Genomic DNA, 21,061 nt, shown 5'->3' on the forward strand with positions numbered 1-21,061 from the left:
GAAAAAAAATACCTGGCACGGTCTTGCGTCCAAGTTTGAGAGGCATGCTGACAAGTGCGTCCGCACTGGTGCAACATTGGCTCACTTAACTTGCACAACATCGCCATCTAGTGTTTCTTTCGGTATACTACACATTGCTTTAATTAACTGTACGATAGTGCTCTCGTTGACGGTAATTAAAATTTCCCCCAACAGAGGGCGCTCAGACACCCTTTTCAAATTATGTTTGAAACAACCACAAGGGATTCATTGATGTTAAGCTGAAAGAATCAAGCATTAATTGCCCGACTAGTTTTCTTAACTGAGGGATTGAAGACTGTAGAGAAAGTGTGTGCTGGTCTAATGTGGTCTATGATGACTATAGTAGAGTAAATGAAATGTGATTGATTTAACACTGCAGGAACTGATTTCTTTCAGAAATCTGACAATCACTGGGAGCATTCAGGGTAAAAATTTAATAGTAAAAATAGAACATTAAAGCAAGTTATGTGTGAGGAAACATTTAAGTAAAATATACAGTATGCTTTCACATCAGGTAAAAGAAACTCTACCCTCTCTTGCTATCTCTCTCTCTCTCAACACAGCATGTAAAAAAAACAGTAGGGTACACATTGACGGTGAATGTTTTGGGCCCTCTTAGTTTTCAGACAATGGCGAGTGCTAATTGCAACAAGTTGGTTGCACACGTCCTCCCTCTTAATGCCAAAAGGAAAAGTTTCCTCTTGTGTCCTTATCCCTCATTTGCTTCACGGCTGATTGGTGAACAAAAGGGGCAACAAGCCACTTTCACCCCATGATTACGCTTGTAATCCCGCCGACGGATGGGATAACGTTTACGGGGGTTAATGAGGAGGAAACAAGTCATTCTCTGAGGGGCCAGGAGGAAGTCAGCCAGGTTAAGCTGATTTAGGTGTAAAAAAAAAAAACCTCAGTGTTTATTTTGCGTGTTTATGTTGCTGAAATTTATCAAAAGGTATTTTTTGCCAGTTATCTACATATTGAAATATATATATTAAAAAAAAAACTTGAAAACTTTTTACCAATCAAATTGGATTTCATTATTATAGTACATCACCGCTAGGGGGCACTTAAACTATCTTCCTAATATGAATTCACAGATTGAATGACAGTAGCAACATAGGCTGCTAAGTTTTGAATTTATTCGTGAAATGACCAACAAGATGTCCCATGAGCCACTTTCTATTTTGTTTCAGGTATCAGTCAGACACACTTAAGTCATCAGCATTTGACAGTTTATGCTTTGCTCTTCTATTTAGCATTGCTGCAAGCTTTTCTGTGCCCTAAAGCAGTTCAGAGTTCAGTTAATTCAGTGAAGCGATATAGTTTTACTCTTACCAATCTCAGGTTGTAGAGCATTATTACCATCTGTTAGAAATATGCTTAGAAAACCTGCAAAGCTGTCAAATGTGTGATTTTTGTAAAGTACATTTTTATAGTGCTATTTTTCCTTAAAAAACACACACATTCCAAACAATTTTGTTTTGTGGGGGATGCTGGAACGAATTAATGGTATTTTCATTTATTTCAGGTAGGAGAAAATATGAATAATTAATTTCGAGGTGCCAATGTATTTCCTAAGGGTGAAATAGTTACAAAATCTAAACAAATGGAGTGTCAGCCAGCATCCTGGAATGGATTGTTTTCAGCCTTGGATGTTCTCCTTTGTTATTTTGTTTTTACATATAAGATTATTGTCTTGAAAATATTCACATCAGATGGATTTTACACCAAAAACAAAATTTTCTTTAAATGTAAAGTGTCAAATAAATACATCATGCTTGTTGTAACAGGTAAGAATGAAATTGAAAGAGATGTATGAGCGCTCCAAAAAGTTTTTTCAAAGTTTGTGCCCGTCAGGTTGTTGCCATAGCAACGTCAGCCTTCCAATCCCTCCAGGTTCCCCAAAGACGCAGCAGCCTTATCCATCACCACGTCTTGCCAATAGATTGAATGTGTTCTTTGGCCTTCATCCTCAATGAGGCAATGCTGGAGTTCCTCGGGTCTGACGAGCACTGGTAGACCGACAGCGGCGGCGGGCACATGGAGCCCATCCGGGGCAAGTGGGTGGTATGCCCCAGGGTGGGGGCATTGAAGAAGGAGGGGGGAGGCGAGTCGGTATAGGCGCCGCCTCCTCCTATGAAGCCCGGGAGCGAATGTAGGGTGGCGGAGGCCCCGATTGGCGAGGCCAACCAGGGGTCCAGGGAACCCGTGGCGTGGGGGCGGCCGAAGGAGAGCAAGGAGGGGGTACCGGTGTTCTCCTGGAGCTTGATGGAGTTCACTTCCAGTTTTTCCTGACGACGCCACTTGGCCCTGCGGTTCTGGAACCAAACCTGAGAGCAGCCACAGAGTTCAGTGCAACTGTATTCATCCTCTTGAAGGGTCCAAAATATTAGGTACACCGATGCAATATAATGAGCTGTATCAATAATCCTCATGTAGGTTCATCATAGAGCTGTTTATTTTCCTTTTTTTTATTTTTTTTTTATTTTTTTAAATGTTGGCACTTTCACATAAGTCCATCACTGAACCTTTTAAATGAGTACTTCAGTGTCAATTAATTATAAACCTTATTATTCGTTTTTAAAGACCTTTTAAAAATAGTTTCTTATATGATGATTATTATGCATAACACTGTAGACAGTTTTTCAAACCAATATAAGGATATTGTCAAAGTTTCCCACGTTGTGCCTAACTTTTTTTCAAACAATTTAGAGTTTTCTAAAAAAATATATTTAAATGTGTACTACCAACATTTTTTAGGCCAAGAGCTACTTTTTGGTAACTGATCAATCGGTTTGATACACAGTAATTTTCAGATTTGCTCAAATTACCTTTAAAAATACTATGTGAGGGTAAATGATTTCTCGGTAATTAGGAAACAGAAAAGCTATAAATAGCTATATTTTAGAACAGACGCAGACTAACACGTTGCTGACGCCTGCTTTAAATACTTCACGAAGTACTAAAATAAAACTTTGTTGACGCTGTTAAGGGGAGAATGATAAAGTTGTAGTGTTGATCATATTTTTCGGGATGCATTCCCGACTGTAACCTGATAAGAATACTGGCGGTTCTTTGATTAAAAACAATTGTAAAATTTTCCCATAACTACCTGTACGCGGACCTCGGGCAGGTTGACTTTGAGGGCCAGCTCCTCTCGGCTGTACACGTCCGGGTAGTGGGACTTCTCAAAGGCTCGCTCCAGTTCGTGCAGCTGGAAAGTGGTGAACGTTGTCCGGTTGCGGCGGTGCTTCTTCTTCGGGTTCTCGTCGTCCGATAACTTGCAGCCCTCACGGTCGGGCGAGTCCGGACAAGGCGTAACGTCACCAGCAACACCAACACCGGGAACACTCGGGCAGCACATGCCTGCAAAAAAAAAACGTTGTTAAAATTCGTCATTATCTTTTTTTTTTTTTTTTTTTTTTGTGAGGACGGAAAGGAGGAATATGGCTAAAGTCGAATTAAAACTAATAAGTAATAATAAAATGAAATATAACTCAACTAAACAATTACAAAATAAGACAAATTGCATAGACTGAATCTTTAGCATTGATTAATTTCAATACAACGAATATGAATAAATCAGTTCAATGAAAACAATCAAATACATTGTCAAAGTTAAGTAAAATGTTATCAAAAGTAAAATTCACATTTTAATGGATTAAAATGAAACTAAAAGCATGCAAATAAAGTTCAGAGATAAACTAAAAATTAACTTCAAAATATACTGTAACTCAACAAATATAAGTGCTGAAATGGTATAAAATTTGGGATCACATAAAGATAAAATTAACTAATATATCAAAACTAAAATAAATTGTACAACTCAAATTCAAATTTAAAAAGAAAATACATTTATTAAAATTGAAAAACAAGATATTAAATCTAAACCCAAGACATTAAAATATAAATCCAACAAATATACGTAAAAAAAAAAAAGAAACTGGATCTGTTTGGATGAAACAAAATTCGATTGAACAACAACCACTACAAACAATAACTAACAACGTTTTAAGAAGACAAAATGAAATTCAACGTACCGTCCAAACTTTCAGCGAAATGACTCTTGTGAATTTGTTGAACGTGGCGCTCTTGCGCGTGTTTGCCTCCTCCATTGGCTGGCAGGCTGCAAGCGCCTGACTTGTGGAACAGGAGGTCCTCCTTGAAGCCCAGGATGGCCTCGATGCTGTGCACCCTGGCCGGGTTGCCCGCTTGCTGCTGCTGCAGGAGGGTGCGCGCGGTTGGGGACTGATGCAGTCGCTCGTCCATCATCATCATAGCCATCATCCTCTTCCTCCTCTGGAAAGGCGGGCCAATCAGCCACATGGGTCGGCAAGGACGCACAAAGATGGCATGATTGGTGCCTGCAGCATCCTCGGCTTTTAAACTAATGCCCCCCCCCCCTTTCCCCCCACCTGCTCGCTTTTCTGACGTCACAGAAGGGACGTCCCGGATTCTAGAGGGGGGGGGGGGCAAATGTGTAGCACGTGTAAAACCTACTTACATCAATCTTAAAACCATCTTCCCACTACTCCAGATGTCATTTTCATGTCAGTCTAAGAGCGGGGGAAAAAAGAAGGAAGATTAAGATTAAGGTACAACAAAATCATAATTACAAGATTTCTTGCCAGGATTGCCAGCTTAATATTTTCATCCAAATATTGGTCTTGGCTGTTATCCCCTACCAATAGCAATAATGCATCAAATTTGGAAAATTGACAAAAAGTCTGACAGTTTGGTTTTTAGAGGCCGTTTTCACCCACTAACGTGTTATGAACACATGGCAAGTGCAACCAAAAAAATGCTGATGTTCTTATTGAGAAACATTTTGAGGTGTCACATACTGTACTGCAGGGGGCACTAACTATATTTGTCATAGGGACAGAATTTTACCGGACAGTTACCTTGGGGGCTGAAACCTCAAATAATAATTAAATAAAAATTAAATGTTGGCATATTACGTAACCTTCATTGTTTATATATTTATTTTCACGTCATTACAAAACTTAAGGCATTTTGAGCATTTGAGTCAGGCAATTGCTTTAGTGTAGACCACAAGATATTTTCTCTTTCATCTTCATAGTAATTATAGAATCCAGTCACGCGTCGGATTCGGCGGTTTTGCCCGTGGGCTGCCAGTTGATCAATCACATACTATACTATTTTTTTTTTTATTAATCTGCAAACCACATGGCGTGATTGTCAGGAAGTGGATTGTGCCATCTGCTGTAATGTAACTATAACAATGCAGAGAGAGTAAATGAGCACGAAGGAGAGAATGCGGATACTTGAGAGGCTATTGCTTCATTCCTATTGGTGACCGAGACTCTACACACTTTGCTTTTCAGCCACATGTACAAATGAAATGATGAATATAGTTACGTTTTATTGTAAAATATGTATACACTATGAACTATATTGGTATATTGGCATATTTTTGACCTGCAATTCAAATATCCAATCACAGCAAAAGTGTCCAATGATGCTCCTGATGCTCTGATTCATTTTGGAGTCCTAAATGTTGCGCACCCTCTCATCTGTTGCTGCTTGTAACTTTGATTTGGACTAAAAATGACCTGGTGCGCCAGTGTCATTTCTGGCCAATGGGCTGCATGTCCCTCTGTAGTGCAGGAATAGGTTTAATTTTTCCCTTCTGATCCATTAAAGAAGCCTACATTTTAAGTGCGGGGTCGGTCCCCCCGGTCGGGAACCACACAATAAAGACAATTTTCAGCGATAACCATTTAGGAGCAAACAAAGATTGACAGCAGTGTGGTAATCCCGCTTAAAGGGGGATTACATGATGTTGCTCAAAAGAGTTAACCCCCCCCAAAAAAACTATTTAGCTTTTCCTAATTGCACAAGGTGACCTCATCCTTTGTGGGCCTGTGAGAGAAGGAGGGGGAAAGAGATGCTAATTAACACCACAGGGTCAATGCACAACTTCCTTTTTGGTGCTTTGATTTATTTATCGCTTATCTTGCAGGATAATTGACATCTGTTGACTCACTCAAGTGAAAATGGAAGAAAATATGACAGCGATAACAGCTTCCAGTCTTCTGGCAACACTTCAGGTAAGATTTTCAAATCTGGGTTTGTCCGGTTTGTAAGGACGCTCATACTCCGATTCACACTATTGATACACTATTCACACTATCCATCCGTCCGTCCATGCATCCGTCCACCCAACCCAAACCAACCCAACCTAATCCAACCCAACCCAATCCAACCCAACCCAACCCAACCCAACCCAACCCAACCCAACCCAACCAACCAACCAACCAACCAACCAACCAACCAACCAACCAACCAACCAACCAACCAACCAACCAACCAACCAACCCATCCTCCCCTCCATCTAAATTCTGATGCCTAATTAGTTCCCACCATCCAAAATTACAAAAACACCAGGAATTATTGTAATATTGACTAATAATGCATGTTTTCCAAACCCTGCATTAGATTGTGCCTAATATTATGCCCAGGGAATATTTGTGTTTATCTTACGTGATTGATCATTTCATAAACATTGCTATGTAGAGCTTTGAGGAGTCACAGGTCACACGTCCATTGAGAATAATAACACACATAGCTGGATGGATGGAGTGGGGAGGGCCTGTCCGACAAACCGGGCCTCTGTGATCCTATTAGATGTTAATCTGCAGACTGCAAATCCACAGCCGCTCAAACTTGGACCGCTGTGAAACTCTTAACTGATGACCGTGTAACCTCCCCTCGTCACCCCAAACCCACAGCCCCGCCCTCGATCACAACCAACCCCTAATCGTCCCCTCGTTGACAAGTGTTTGGATAACGCCCAATTGAATTAAAACCATCCCTCCACCAGGTATTAATCGCTTCTACTTTGATCATCTTTAGTGGCTATGTGGAGCTGTCTCTTGAATGCATTTCAAAATCCAATAAAGGATTTGAAATGTGATCCCGTCACATTGACTCAAACGTAACGCAATCATATGATTGTTCCAGCATCCCTTAATTGACTTATACAAATACCACGATTAAGTAATAATGGAAATAAAGGGGGGGAAACCCCCATCCACATCGCATCACAATATTTACTCCGTAGTAGTCCGTATTCCTTAAAACAAAGTAACGATCATCTGTTCTTATTTTTTTGTATTTTTTGCTCCATGTAAAATAAGAATAGTAGAAAATAGATGATGTCTGAACCGTTTAAAAATCAAGACACCGCATATGACAATTATCATCTAAGTGAAATTCAGCTTTTTTTCATCGCAATGTTTAGTCACTGTCTGCATAGAGAGACAATGGAAATAATAAAGCAGCCAATATGCACATAAATACTGCATAATACACATCTTTATTTGATCTGCACCTTCATATGTACATTATTTATTGCACTGCCATATACTGTGTGTTTCCAGATGACTGTGGGCAAACACGTGCCTTTTTTGCGTCAACAGGTTGAAACGCTAAAAGTCTCAATTAGCTCAAAAACTACAAAAAAAAAAAAACATCAACAACCTAGCATAAACATTGTGTAAGGGAGGTCAAAACACTGTCAACAGGCTGTAAACATGCTTTTAGGAGACTTCGGCAACCTTCTCGGTTGTCACAGCAAACGGACAAATAAAGATTGAAAGTCATGTCGCCATTAAAAGGAATTTGAAGTGGTGCAAAAATACAATCTACATTTTGGAAAAAAGTCTTTATGGAAAGTCAGGACATTTCTAAAAGGTGCCTATTGATAACACATGGCACCTGATATTGATTACTAAATAGATTTTCATGGTCGATATTTGACATATGCTTAAGTTTTGAGTGGCAATTTAGATTTTAGGTGTGTTGCAATGACGGAAGCTAGCTGTTATCTTAAAATTCAACAAAAAAATTGAATTTTGTTTTCCCAGTGCTTTAAATACAAATACAGCGCACCGTGCAAAAGTCTTTGGGCTAGCTTTGTTGTTCTAAATAGTCATCATTTTGGACACAACGTATCAAGTAAATACTAGGACAGTTAGCAGGACTAAGCTAAAAACATAAACAAATCCCACAAAACTTTCGTCACATTTTGCTGAGGATCCGAATAATGGTGCAGATACAGGAAGTTTTTTTTGGATGATTGAATCGGAATGGTAACGCCGATTTGTTTGGGAACCAGGAAGTGGTGTGCTGGTTAATAAATGGGTAGAAAAACAAACACTCTTTTGGGGTTAACATTTCAACCTTGGTGGAAGTTGTTGATTGGTTGCGATCGTGTCGCTAAAACAACAAATCCAATGGTGGCTTTTGCACAGCGGTCTTCTTTTTGCTGGTGGTTTCCTCACATGACGGCGCACTTTTCCTCGGCTTTGGTCTTGAGCTCGGTGACGGTGGCCGACGCCTTCTCCTTCAGCTGGTCCATGTCCATGTTCTGCAAGTTCTGAATCTGGCCCATGAGGGAGTCCTTGCCCTCTTCTTCGGTAGCATCCTCGTCCACCATCTTGAGCAGCTCCTCGGGCACGTCCACGTCGTCACCGGCCATCTCGATCATGTTCTCGTCCTGCTCGCTCTGCATCCAACAACAATTAACACCTCAACTTGACAACTAGACAAATTTCCATTGTGAATTAGATGATGATCCGATTCAGATTGTTTGTCTCTGGCATAATTAGTTATTTACACGTCAGATGTTTCTAGAGGAATTACGCAAAAAGCGCTTTCATTTTAACACATTTTTGTGAAACAGTGGGGCATACGCAGGCCTTGTGAATATGCGAGGGAATTCCCATGATAAAGGTAAACAACTTTTCCTCAGATTAACATGTTTTTCTGCAAGTGCTGAAAACACTGGAAGATTGAAATGATTGAACGGAAGATTAGATATGCTGTAAACAAGTGGATGAATATTTCTTAATCCGTGTTATTTCTATAATGATTTCATTATTGCGTAAAAAGCGGGTGGGAGTATTGGGAGGAGAAAACATTTTCTTTTAGCACAGCTATTTTACAAAACAAAAAATGTGAAATTTGACGATTTCTTGACGAAGCAGTTGATATGAATGGCTCTGACAATCCAAAACACTTTCGCTCATAAAATTTAATTACTGATAGTATACACACCATTGATTCTCATCTGTTGACCCCCGATTTCCCATTTGGCTGCCATGTAATTCCAAATTCCGAGATTTACAAAATACGTTTTCGTGTGATATTCAAGATGACCGTGCTGGATTTCAAAATAAAAGCTATACAATAATTTTGTTCAAACGATCAATTTTAGTCGATCGTGCCTGTGCAGGCGGGATCACTGGACTTTAAGGTCCAATGATGGGGATTATCCACAGCCAGCAGTCTAAAGATAACGTTCTCTGAGTCACACGCTAATGCCATAAGATGGACGACAACTTCCTGTTATTCAGTGAAAGTATTTACCTCTTCAACTAACCCTTCCCCCAATGCTTTCAAAAAAAGAATCTATTGTAAGCCTCTACTATTGTTCCGATGCTGCAAATCAGTCTCATTAAAGACACGGTTGCCTTTGCTATTGTGCGTACAATGTAAACATCATTAGAGCGGAATAATTAGATTTATACATAAATGTGCTATAAAAGGCCACAGAGCGCCCATTGTTTTTTTTTCATCACACAATAGTGGACAAGGTCAAGAGCATGCATTAAAATCACACTTTTTAAATAGAGTTTGACAATTGTTGTAAATGGCTCATTGGAAGCTGTATTCAAATTATAAATAACATACCTTTTGTGCTCCCTCCATGCCGACTAAATGTTCAGTAATATTCCCGTTTTTTTCCAATGTATGGAAAATATACAGTAGGTGAAGTCCAATCACATGGGCTGATGCCGAGTGATCCTGGGATCTCAGCTCAGTGGATTTTTGGCTTCCACAAAAAGTCAACACCTTCCTGTCTAATCTGGTGACGCGCTTCGCACCTCCTCTTCTAATCACAATGATTCCCTACCATGTTTCAATGTAATCATTTAGACATATAAAGGAGCACCTTGTTGATGAACACAAGATTTATAACTCAAAATCTCATGATTTTATTTTGAGTGTGTCTGAAAATGTAGTTTTTCCTTTTAGATATTTATCTTTTAATTTGATTAGCTACAACATAACTCAATCCGCAGCCGGAAGAGAGTAAATATGATGTTGTATGGAAATCACAAAAAAATCTTAATGTTTGCAAAATTTGGCAATAGATTTGGCAATAATTTTTTCATTTGGCAGTTAAGATTTATTAGCGCTGGTATAATTCAGTGAATCTTTTAATATTTTAATTTTTCCTAATAACCCTATACACTTGAAACTATTAGCAAAGTATTTCACAATAACATTTACAAATCAACAAAAAAGTATCCATTTCAAAACAATGCTCTTGATGAAGTCCATGTGTCGCTAGACCTTTTCATTCTTCAAACGCAACCCTTTTATACAAAATGGTGGCCTCCATTGTTGTATTTGTAGCATTAAGATGATGAGTACTTGACTGCGCCTACCTTAGGCAACCTGTACTTTTCCCTGAGGCACACCCTCAGCGTCGCCCTCTCGGCCTTCTTGTGCAAGAAATCTGCATCTCTCTCCATCCTGAAACACATTCATTTGTTCAAAATCGGTGAAACCTAATTCTTACTCCACATGAATTAAATTTATTTTGCGGGCTTTTCTGTGAGACATGCCTACCAAATTTCATGTTGCTAAATTAACCTGGCTTCGGGAACTGGATTTTGTGTCTAGGCAGCACTAGTGCGACAAAACATAGGTATGGTTTTGGTTTTCTTTTTCTGGAAAAATATGATGCAAAGGTTAATTGAATGTGATCAAATGCAGTATTATTACTCTCATTGGCCGCGTGAGACATATGACATTGTTTAGTAATCCCGCCCAACTAGAAAAGTAAACTTGCTTGTCTCAGGTTTGACTGCAAAGTTTCTTTGAGGTGAGTACTTTTCCCTCAGCCAATTAAAGATTGAGATTATCAGACCAGACTGGAAGAGCACATCACCAAAACGCATCCATAGACAACAACCTTTTTTTAAAACAAGAAACAAGTTTGTTCTTGAAGTGCTGGACTGAGTGAGCGGTTATAAAAATCATGCAAAAACATGTAGCCTGCATCGTCAGTATATATTACAACAATAAGAAAAAAAACTTAAAACTGTTTGATCAAAGTGTCATATTTTTTGAGAAATTTAGGTAAATGTATTTGGAATAATATTGACTTAATTCTTCCCGTTTAACGTGTCCATTGTTTAAATAAATAAATAAATAAATAAATAAACAAATGAATAAAACAAGAGAGCCTGATAAATCCTGTTATGTAATTTGGGTTGACGGGATTTGGTTCATGCTGTGGAATACCACCCCCACGCCCCAACCCGCCTCCTCACAAACAATTTTTCAAAATACTGATTGTAATAGAGTTATAATTGTTTTTTTTTGTCACGATATGCTTGTGCACAAATGTCTCCTCTCATGAAATGTCATAAAATGCTATGTTAAACCAGATTATTAATCCATGTTCAGCATTTATGTGCAATGTATCCTGGGCATTGTAAAATCAAGTATTTCAACTAATTGACATGTCATTGAATCCAGTTTGACTGTTTACTCAAATCATGGTGGCTAACGTCATCCAGAATTCCAACATAACTCGAATAAAATGACAGATTAAGGCAGATTATTGATCAAGACATGTAGCCTGTACAAGGTTAAAGTTTAGATTTTGTATAAAAATCCTCAAATTGTAGCGGTGACAACTTGTAAAATAGCAGAAGTGAAGTATTTACTCAAATCTATGTGTGCATTTTATTTTTCAAGGTCAACCTGCACTAATCCAAAATGGAGGCCCGCACTCACTTCTCCTCCACCACTTGTTTCTGGTACTCCTCGTACTCCTCTCGCGTCATGCCTGCCGCCTTGGCCGGGTCCGATGGGGTGGCCTCCTCTTCCTTGTCTCCTCCGCCGCCCAGGCCTATTCCCGAAAGCGGGTTTCCGATCATGCTCTTGATTAAGAAAGCCATGATGAATTTTTTGTTGTCTTTTCGGGGGCTGAGGAACAAGGAAAGTGAGTTGGGTTGGTTTCTGTTCTCCGGTTCCCTTAGCTCCCCTGTAGCTGTCGAGCTAACCTGCTGCCTGTCTATACAGCCAAGGACGCAGTGACGACAAGCAACACACACACATACACACGAAGTTGTGTGCTTCGGCCATAATCTGGATTAAATCCTCCACGGCTCCACTATGCTAAGAGACAGATGGCCGGTTCCCTATCTATTTTTGAATCAAGCAGACCTTTCAGAGAGCATGCACGTTTTGTTTTTTTAATTGAATGTGCACCAAATAGGACGTTTTAAAAACAGAATCCGAGATGTAACCCGGGATGGTCGCTTTATTGAATTAGTGGAGAACGTGCGGCGTTGCAGTTGCGAGAGAAGCGGGATTACGGGTCTCGTTTATCTTCACTAGAGCCTTTCTCCATGCCGTGCTGTTGTTTGAGGGGGGAGAGGGTGATTGACAGGTGGGAGAGAGTGAGCCTTTGTGGCTTTTCCATCCATCATCATTATTGCACATAAACCACTGAGAACTACAGTGGGCTAACTCCATTTTGGCCATTGTTAAATTAAGTGCACAAAATTGTCCCATTTCAAAACATTTGTTTGGTTTATAAAAGACAATTGGATTTGCAGATAATTTTGTCTTCAATGAAGATAATATTTCTGCTTATGTGTGTGTACATGTGTGTGTTTTTCAGTTTTAGCGCAAGTGTCAAGTGGTCAACAGGTTTTCAGCTTTATTCATACAAAATACACATTTAAAAAAGACACAGGGTTTTTCTTTTTTTGTCAGCAACGGTTCCGGGAACAAAAATCCAAAAATCCCAAAAGATGTGACCACGCAAAAATACTGTCAGGATTAAATTTTGTTTCTCACTCGTTATAAACAGGATCAAATTAAGAATGTGGAGATAATTCAGCAAAACAAAATTCTTGCACATAAATCATATTTTCCTTTCAGGTACAATAAATTAGGAACTCTTGGGAGAGAAAAAAAAACATGGAGGGAGGGGGGGGGGATCACCTAAAATAGACATTCCCTCATTTACATATTCATTGGATAAATTTTTTCTGCATCAAAAAAACTTCTTGGCTGCTGCTTCCTGTTGGCTTCTGCAGCACAGAAAAAAAAGAGAAATTAGCAGCTCATTTAATTTGAATTTATGCGATAAATAATAAGCATGAACTTACTTGTACATGATATAACACAAGAATAGAACGGACTGGACCACAATGAAAATGACAAAATGGACGGTAGACAAGCAGGAAGGCAGGGGGGGAAGCTCGGGGCACTTTTGGACCTTCTCACCAGGATTCTACAAGGAGTCCTCATTTTAGTGGGCAGAAGACAAATGACGCGACAATGTTAGCATTAACTTTGCATTCTGACCTGAGCGCCACGTTGTACCAGGTGCTCCAGGTCGCGTCTGACTGAGTGCAGGTGCTCCTTGATATCGTTGAAATGCTGAATGCTCTCGTATGTGGCCACGCCGCCACCCTGCTGCTGATGTTGTTGCTGGGCCGAGCCGATCTGCTTCAGAGATTCGTAGAAGGCATTCCTGGCGAGAAAAAAATAAGAACGTAGTATGATGGTCACAATTTTTGAAAAAAATGAGCTTTATAAGGAGAATTAGGAAAATTGTAAAATTGCTTAAACAATATCAGTTGTAAGTCAAGTCAAGAAAAAAAAGATTAATTTAGATAAAGTATAGCAATCGGTAGAAAGGTTTTTCTATGGCCGCTCAAAAAGCAAACCAAAATACCAAAACAGACTACGAGTCTAATTTTCATGTTGGCAAACACAACCCACAGTGGGTATCACCATTTTTGTAATTTTTTTTTTTTTTTGCAACAGTGATACAATTTGTCCCCTGTTTAATCTTTTAATCCCTATTCACCAGGGGATCTGTATAGCCAAAGTTTGAAAACCAGAAAATTACCATCTGATAAAACAGGTCATGATTGCCAAATTAATCCCTGATAAAAACATGTTTCAACATCAGATTACAAGGTCTGAATGGGTTAAGGAAACGACTCGCTGTGATGCTAGCAGACAGAATTAGCGCGTCTGAACAATAATTGACACATTTAATGTGTATTACAAGAAAAAAAGTTGTAGTACTACAAGAAAATAAAGCAACGATTACAAGATAGAAGCCGTTATGCTACTGGGAAAAAAAGTAAAATTAAAGAAGTAGCAAAAAAGTTGCTTATGATTGTTGGTCAGTTATGCTACCAAAATTATTTTTGTGTTACAGTAAAACGTTGTGCTACAGATAAACAAAAGTTAAGCCACCATAAAAAAATTATGTTACTACAAAATTGTCAATCACATTGATACTATTTTATTGCATTTATTGAGAAAAAAAAAAGTCTGATATTTCCATTGGATCGCCTTAGTCATACCATAAATCAGGGGGAAAAAAAAGACTTCTTCCAGTTGATTATAGGCAGGCAGAAAGCAGTAACTTTTGCTTATCATCTTAAATTACATCTAAGACGATTAGGACAGAGAGTTAAAAAAAATGGACAAACGAAAGGAAGTCCTGCATTTGGAGTACAGACCGCGTTGAGCCTGTCCGTGTATGGCAGATGTATTTAAAGACGTCTAATCTGATACGGCGCTAAGACGTGGCCTTTTCTTTGCAAATCAACATGTAATTTGTTTTCATATATATTAAAATAAATCTCCCTTGAGAAAGTAAGTGAGCGTTTATTAATAAAGATGGCATCTAATCTTCATCTAGTGACCCATTTATGAGCATTTTCTAATCCAGCGACAAGCCGTAAATCAGTTAGTGCGTTTGAGGCTGGACTGGCCTTTTACTGCCGTCAAACAAATGATCGACCTGAAAGTTGTGGGTCAATGTTATAATGATCATAATTTTTTTTTTTTTTTTTTTTTTTAAATCATGTACGCACATGGGATTTAGGCCACGTGGACAGCTTGCTTCTTTTATGATACATGACAGATTAATGTTACGTAAAGTGAAATCTTTAATATTGTGATTAATTCGGCATGCAGATGGCACGCTCAAATTAAGACACAATCATACAGTGACGGCCACAAAAAAGGAGACATTATTTAATCATTAAAATAACAAGCTCTGCCAAGGAGTATTAGGGCCACACTGAAAAGGAAAGAAATGGTAGTCGCAGTACATTCATTTTATTCTTGTAATTGTACAACTCAATTTCCCCCGAATATACTTTCTTTTTGCTGAGGCTTTAATTTGAAAGGGTGTGAACAACCACAAATAAGCACATACAATATTTCATGACCTAATATTTCAAATATTCTTAACTGTTTGGGTACATAAATAACACAGCCGTCCAGAGCTTCACCGTATAATAATGTACATTATCATAGATTTTTTCTTTTTTTTTTTTTTTTTAAATCAGGCAGGCTTTCACTTTCATTCAAGAAAATGACTTTTGGGGGTTGTTTTTTTGTAGTATAAGACCCCAGAAGTTTAAGAAGATTATGGGTGGGTATTACTGCGCATATCATGCCTTGTACACATACCTTTAAAAACAAACTTACTTTCGCATGGATGTCATGAAAGCATGATCTTGGGATTAGCATGGCAGACAGTCAGACACCTGAGATGTGCGCAGCCTGAGATTAAATATTCTTTCCCGGGGTTTAACTGCTCGGATTTTCTCTTTGTTTTGCCTTTCAGCTGATGCTAAAAAACAAAAGAGACTCACCTAAACTCGTTGAGGTTCCTGAGCAGATCCTGTTGTGAAGATGCAATAGTGCCCAGCTGCTGGTTCGCCACGTCCAGCTAAAATAAACAACAGCATGGTAGGAGGAGCTAACATTGGGAAAAATAACATTGTTTGACTTTGTTTCGATTGTTTAAAAATGTGATTTGAGCGTAAACAAGCAGGAAATGGCAACATGAAAACAAGTAATAATGATGTCATTTTATAAAAAAATATGCGAACAAAAGATTTTAGGATTTAACAAATACCTTATTTTCTATTAAACAAAACAACACTTTAAGTTACTTTTTTACAAGAAAAAATATTATATTTTATGCCGTCAACAAAAACCCTTTTTTCTGAATATTATAAAAGTATTTATTTATTTAATCTTCAGCCATGAGAAAAGTCGTAATGTGACAAGAATGATATAATGTGATAAATATCGTAAGAGGAAAAATATATTATATATTTTACAAGGTAAAGAAGTATAATGTTGGTGCAGATGGCATAAAAAAAATCTGAAAATAAAGGATGTAATATTGACCCACCTGTCCAGAGCCGGTGTTGGATCCCCTCTTGGAGATCTCATCGGTGACGATGGTCACGTAACGGCGCTGTTCGTCCAGTATCATGGCCAGCTGCCGGTTGAGCTGCTTGATCTCCAGGTGGATGCGGTTCTGACCCTCAAACACCTGACGGATCTCTCGATCATTCACACTCTCGTACAACTCTTCGACTGCATAGAAACAAATCCAGGTAACAAACAAATCAGAAATGATCTCATTTTCCAAAACATTTACACTCATGTCATAAAAGAAAAAAAATGTACAACAAAATTGCCGTTAGCCTCCTCAGTACTAACTTGGCTCTCCTTGGACGTCGGGGTGCTCTTTCTGGAACTCCTCTTTCTTTTTGTCAAGCTCTTGCTGGAAATTGTGGAATTCCTCCTGGTACTTATCCTTGTCTTCTTTGGGAATCTCCGCTTCTGGTAGGGGCTTCAAGAGGGCAACCACAAACCCCACAAAAAATGGTCAAAAAAAGAAAAGCTGCAATGAATTCAAAAGGGGCTTTGGACTGATTTGTTAGCACACAAGTGGTGGGATTCGGAAAAGAAGTTCTAGCAAATGGAACTTACTGGTGTCTGGCCTGGTTCCGTGAGTTGGAATAACAAGAAGGACAAGATGTCATGGTCATCTGGTGCAGAAACAATGTAATGAGGGAAAAAAAACAAAAACATGATTATTAAATAAAATGGTGGCATTAAAACAGGACGGTATCAAATTCTAAACAATGACACTCATGTTACGCGGAATAAGTATTGCTAGAATGAATTTCGTAGCGCTCTTAAACAATATGAACGCTAATTAGAAGCCCTAATTGACTGAGGCTTCATTTGAAAACCTAACACTTGTTTGAAAACACTAGGTTTAGGTCAAGCCTCTGCCCTTGTTTGAAGCCCTAACACAGTAATTAGAGACTAACCCTGGCATGAAACTGTCCTTTTAAACGCCAACCTTGACTCACAAGCCTAATTTGAAAGCTTTTGCTCCACCATCGAATTACCTGCTAATCCTCCAGTGGCAGCTGAGACACCGAAGAAGCCCTCGGGTGGAATGATCATATCTTCCACCTTGGTGCAGAGCTCAAAGTCGTTTGCGTCGGGAGTGAATCCATTGTTGATCATAACCTGCCAAGCAACGTCGGATTGGCGTTAGAGGAAGTGGACGTGACCAACAAGCCAAAATTGCACTGGTGCGTACCGTCAGCGTCTTTTTGTAGTACGTCACTTTGGCTCTGACGGGATAGGGTTTGTTACGGAAGTCTCGCAAACACGTGCCCAACGCTTGTGTGCTGCCGTCACTGCCAACAAAATCAGACAAGGATTTTTGTTAGTCGTGGCCTGGCCTGGTCCTTATTGTAGATGCAGCATCTAAAAATGGGAGGATCATAAAGCATCAACAGCATACTTTTAGCATGGTACATAAAAAACTAGATTCACTTGTTAAATTATGAACACAAAGAAAGCGCCGTCACATTTCGTTCATCAATAGCTAGCATCCAACCATAAATAACACCGTTTTATTTCCTGTACATGTGACCTGTTTTGATTAAATACTGTACGTGAAAAAAAATAGTACGGATTCCAAGAAAAATGAAAAAAAGTGATTTCAAGATTTCACTGGTCTGCGGGAGATTACGGAAAGATAGGGGATTATTTACTTTCAAGCAAATATAATCATATTTCCTAATCTTCTTTAAAGTTGCTCAAATGTGAAAAATGTGAGGTGGCAAAGGACGGGCTTACTTACTGTTTGTGGTCATAAACAAGTTTGCCGTTGTTTCCAACTACGACGATAACCGGGTTGTTTTTCTGGAGGGCACACAAAACATGCTCATCTTGAACAAATGCACACACAAACCTGTAACCTAAACATGGTCAAGCCTGACCTTCTGACTATTTGTTCCGTCACGACGGCGAGATAAGCAAACAATGTAAATCATTAAATTAATCAAATCACGGTAATGATGTTAGGGAATTAATATTTGATAATTGTGGGAAGTAAAATTGGATTATGGGCAATATCAATCAACCTTTGTCCTGTTATTATACATGTTGCCTTTATTTTACAACTCAGACGCAAAAAAGGAACGAATCTGTGGACTTGACACTGACCTTTCCGTCATTGTCGAAGGAGTCAAAGAAAATCCCGACTCCGTTCCACCTGTCAGCGGCGCCGTAGACGGGCCCCTGCAGGCCTTGCTCTGAGGTGAACCAGATGGCCTGTCGATACAAAATGAGACAAACTTCAAGTGTTTGGCTGAGACAAATGCAACAATTATGTTTTTATCATGGGAACACAATTGTAAAAAAAACAAAATATCACAATTTTGCCCCAGATAAAGAAAGATACACTTTTGGCCAATATTGAGGTCTTGCATACTGATATAAACACCATTTCAACACAATCAGAGTAAAAACAAATATCCAGTGAAATATCTCAAGAATTTCTGGACCCCCCCAGCCAACAAAATCAATGATTGACCATAAATCAGCAATTACTGCAGGTACCTACACGCTACACTTATTATCAACTCCTTAGGCCAGATGATGTATTCTAATTTCTCACACAACCTGTAAGGCAACCACAGAAGAAGCAGCTGCTGCCTTTGGGCTAGTTGAACACGCCGCTCCTATCTTTGCTTGAATTAGCTAAACATTATCACAACTTGCTTTATGCTGCTATTGGAAGAAGAGACTTGTTCTCTTTAATTCAAGATAAAGCTCCACCTTTGTGAGTGCACAGTCTTTTCTGGAATCGAATGAATGAACAAACGAACCAACGTCATTTTATTCGTAGCGATAGGCGAGTACTGATAAGTATCGGTTCGGATAACAGCGCCAACGTAGTTACTATTTGTTTTCACTTTCCGCTTAAAATAAATATTTCTTCATTAATTTGCACTGTTGGCGTGCCGTTTCATTAGATTAACATTAACAAAGATAAATAGTAACAAAAAAAAGGAAGAGAGACAAACCAATGGGCAGCGTAGATGCTAGTTGGTGAAAATAAAAATGAGCAAACATAGTCAAGGAGGACATGAGAATAAAGTCAATGTTCCCTAGTAAGGGATCCAATTTCTCTATAAAAGTGCCCCTGTGAGCTTTGACTCTATTAGCTTTTTCTTACCAAGCCGTCCGCTCCCATCCGTCCTCTTCCGGACACCCGGAATGTCACCTCGGCCTCCCAATTTTCGAAGGACGCCTTGTTCTTGCACCATAAAGACCCCCGCTGACTCTTGAGGGATGGCGCGATACGCACCTGGTCCTCACTGGGGATGGCATCTGCCGGAGAGATGAGAGCGATACACTTTTAAGCACATTTTACAATTGCATGAGGTTCCTCATGCCTTTCTTCATGACATGTCACAGCGCGCTGAAATGATCCAGACAAGTAAAGGCAATATTGGATGGAGGGACTTTTTGTCATAGGTGATATTGGGCAAGACCCCTTTTTGTGACTGGCTCAAGTCAGCACTTTGATCATTCAGCAGCGTCAAAATTACATCACTAAATAGTAAGTCGCAATAGTCTTTGTTGTTTAGACAAGCAGCAAAGACAGGGCTCCTTTAGCAATGCTGGTTTATACTTGCCTATAAGAAGCACTATTTAAAGACACAAACCCCTTATGTTGGGAAAATAACGTGACACATGCCTAATTAATCAATTTGCATATGCACATATCCATAATTTCTTCGACATAATGTCTTGCTTTTATTATGCCTTGTTGTATTCAGCTGTCTGCAGCCAAATCGGAATTGCAAATGGGGATGTGTTCTTGGCTGAATAAATATTATAAATATTTAATTAAAAAAACACGGCACCTTATGACACCGTTGCCCTTTTCCTGTACTGACATCAGACGGTACGTTATCAGTATTTTATGAATGGAGGCTGCACAGTGCAGAAGTCCACTATCAGCTGCATGACACGCCAATCCAAAGGGTCGCGTTAAGCTAGTGACGCAATTGATCAGGTATTCAACTTTAGAGTTGAATGTCTTCGTCCTTTAACTCATTCAATGGCATTGACAATTACCCAAAACATGCATATTAAATGGGAAGGTTTAAAGGGGTCAATGTTGACGTTAGCACCGCTAGCTCAGAGCCCTTACAAGCCGCTGTGAGTTTTGCATGCCCGGAAAGTAAGTGCATGACATCTGCACTTACCGCCCATGTGGATCCAGAAGGGGATCCTGCCATCCGGCTGGACCAGATGTGGCCCCTTAAAACTGTACTTGTACTCAAAGCGGCGGTGAGGAGCCGCATCCGCCGGGTCCGGTGTCTTCGCGACAGCGTCCGTCACCGCGTCGGTGTCGGTGATCGTCACTTGGGCGACACTGCTGTGACACAGCAACCCTGCGAGAAGCGCGACGAACATCCTTCCCGTCGCCGAGATGGAAGTCCGCCGCCGCCTCTGTGTTGCTGCTCCGGGCACCGCCATGTTTCGTGTCAGTGCTGACGTAGCGCTGAGTGCTGCAGCACACGAGCATGATGGGATGCCTCGAGGCCAACAGGGCGCCTTCTCATTGGTCCACGACTTTCGCTCGCCCACAATGCTGCGGTGGTCGGTGGGGCCTCCAGGGATGTGACACGACGCACGTTGAGTCAAATAACGCAAGTAAAGTCAACACAAGCTGGTTTTCGTGGTTTACAGCACAGTGGCAATGTCAATAATACATAATTGGCCAGAAAACAGGTTGACATGTCAACAGAAGAAAGTGAAGTTTTACAGC

At 39.7% G+C, this 21,061-nt stretch overlaps 3 protein-coding genes across 4 annotated transcripts; all 3 read right to left on the reverse strand.

Moving 5' to 3' along the window:
- Positions 1-440: 440 nt before the first annotated feature.
- Positions 441-4,371, reverse strand: rx3 (retinal homeobox gene 3). 2 transcript variants are annotated; one of them, XM_037266081.1, is made up of 3 exons: positions 4,062-4,371; positions 3,146-3,387; positions 441-2,351 (listed from the first exon to the last, which is right to left on the reverse strand). In XM_037266081.1, exons 1-3 carry the CDS (start codon positions 4,345-4,347, stop codon positions 1,947-1,949), a joined length of 933 nt encoding a protein of 310 aa, XP_037121976.1. In that variant the 5' UTR covers positions 4,348-4,371; the 3' UTR covers positions 441-1,946. The 2 variants fall into 2 exon arrangements, with proteins under 2 accessions (XP_037121976.1, XP_037121975.1); XM_037266080.1 differs by having other exon boundaries at positions 3,134-3,387.
- A 2,973-nt stretch (positions 4,372-7,344) lies between these two features.
- On the reverse strand, positions 7,345-12,243 carry cplx4a (complexin 4a). The gene is made up of 3 exons (XM_037265648.1): positions 11,863-12,243; positions 10,503-10,590; positions 7,345-8,554 (listed from the first exon to the last, which is right to left on the reverse strand). Exons 1-3 carry the CDS (start codon positions 12,024-12,026, stop codon positions 8,327-8,329), a joined length of 480 nt encoding a protein of 159 aa, XP_037121543.1. The 5' UTR covers positions 12,027-12,243; the 3' UTR covers positions 7,345-8,326.
- Positions 12,244-12,768: 525 nt separating this feature from the next.
- On the reverse strand, positions 12,769-20,796 carry lman1 (lectin, mannose-binding, 1). Its single transcript, XM_037265645.1, has 13 exons — positions 20,496-20,796; positions 19,457-19,611; positions 18,442-18,549; positions 18,077-18,138; positions 17,528-17,627; positions 17,331-17,454; positions 16,903-16,961; positions 16,630-16,762; positions 16,316-16,503; positions 15,768-15,844; positions 13,447-13,615; positions 13,248-13,372; positions 12,769-13,169 (listed from the first exon to the last, which is right to left on the reverse strand). The coding sequence occupies exons 1-13, from the start codon at positions 20,767-20,769 to the stop codon at positions 13,133-13,135; spliced, it is 1,611 nt and encodes a 536-aa protein (XP_037121540.1). The 5' UTR covers positions 20,770-20,796; the 3' UTR covers positions 12,769-13,132.
- Between the last annotated feature and the right edge of the window lie 265 nt (positions 20,797-21,061).

This window comes from Syngnathus acus, chromosome 12 (genome assembly GCF_901709675.1).
Source record: "Syngnathus acus chromosome 12, fSynAcu1.2, whole genome shotgun sequence".
Lineage (NCBI taxonomy): Eukaryota > Metazoa > Chordata > Actinopteri > Syngnathiformes > Syngnathidae > Syngnathus > Syngnathus acus.

Bases quoted from the DNA above. Each gene is read 5' to 3' on its own strand.
- rx3 (XM_037266080.1), bottom strand. From the start codon at position 4,347: ATGTGGCTGATTGGCCCGCCTTTCCAGAGGAGGAAGAGGATGATGGCT. The intron at 3,388-4,061 runs GTACGTTGAATT...TTTTTTTTGCAG, and splicing joins TTTCGCTGAAAGTTTGGACG to GCATGTGCTGCCCGAGTGTT. The intron at 2,352-3,133 runs GTAGTTATGGGA...GGCTGCTCTCAG, and splicing joins TGCCCGAGGTCCGCGTACAG to GTTTGGTTCCAGAACCGCAG.
- lman1 (XM_037265645.1), bottom strand. From the start codon at position 20,769: ATGGCGGTGCCCGGAGCAGCAACACAGAGGCGGCGGCGGACTTCCATC. The intron at 16,962-17,330 runs GTAATTCGATGG...TTTCTGCACCAG, and splicing joins TGCCACTGGAGGATTAGCAG to ATGACCATGACATCTTGTCC. The intron at 13,616-15,767 runs GTGAGTCTCTTT...TTTTCTCGCCAG, and splicing joins AGGAACCTCAACGAGTTTAG to GAATGCCTTCTACGAATCTC.
- cplx4a (XM_037265648.1), bottom strand. From the start codon at position 12,026: ATGGCTTTCTTAATCAAGAGCATGATCGGAAACCCGCTTTCGGGAATA. The intron at 10,591-11,862 runs GTGAGTGCGGGC...AATGTGTTTCAG, and splicing joins AAACAAGTGGTGGAGGAGAA to GATGGAGAGAGATGCAGATT. The intron at 8,555-10,502 runs GTAGGCGCAGTC...TGTTGGATGCAG, and splicing joins AAAAGTACAGGTTGCCTAAG to AGCGAGCAGGACGAGAACAT.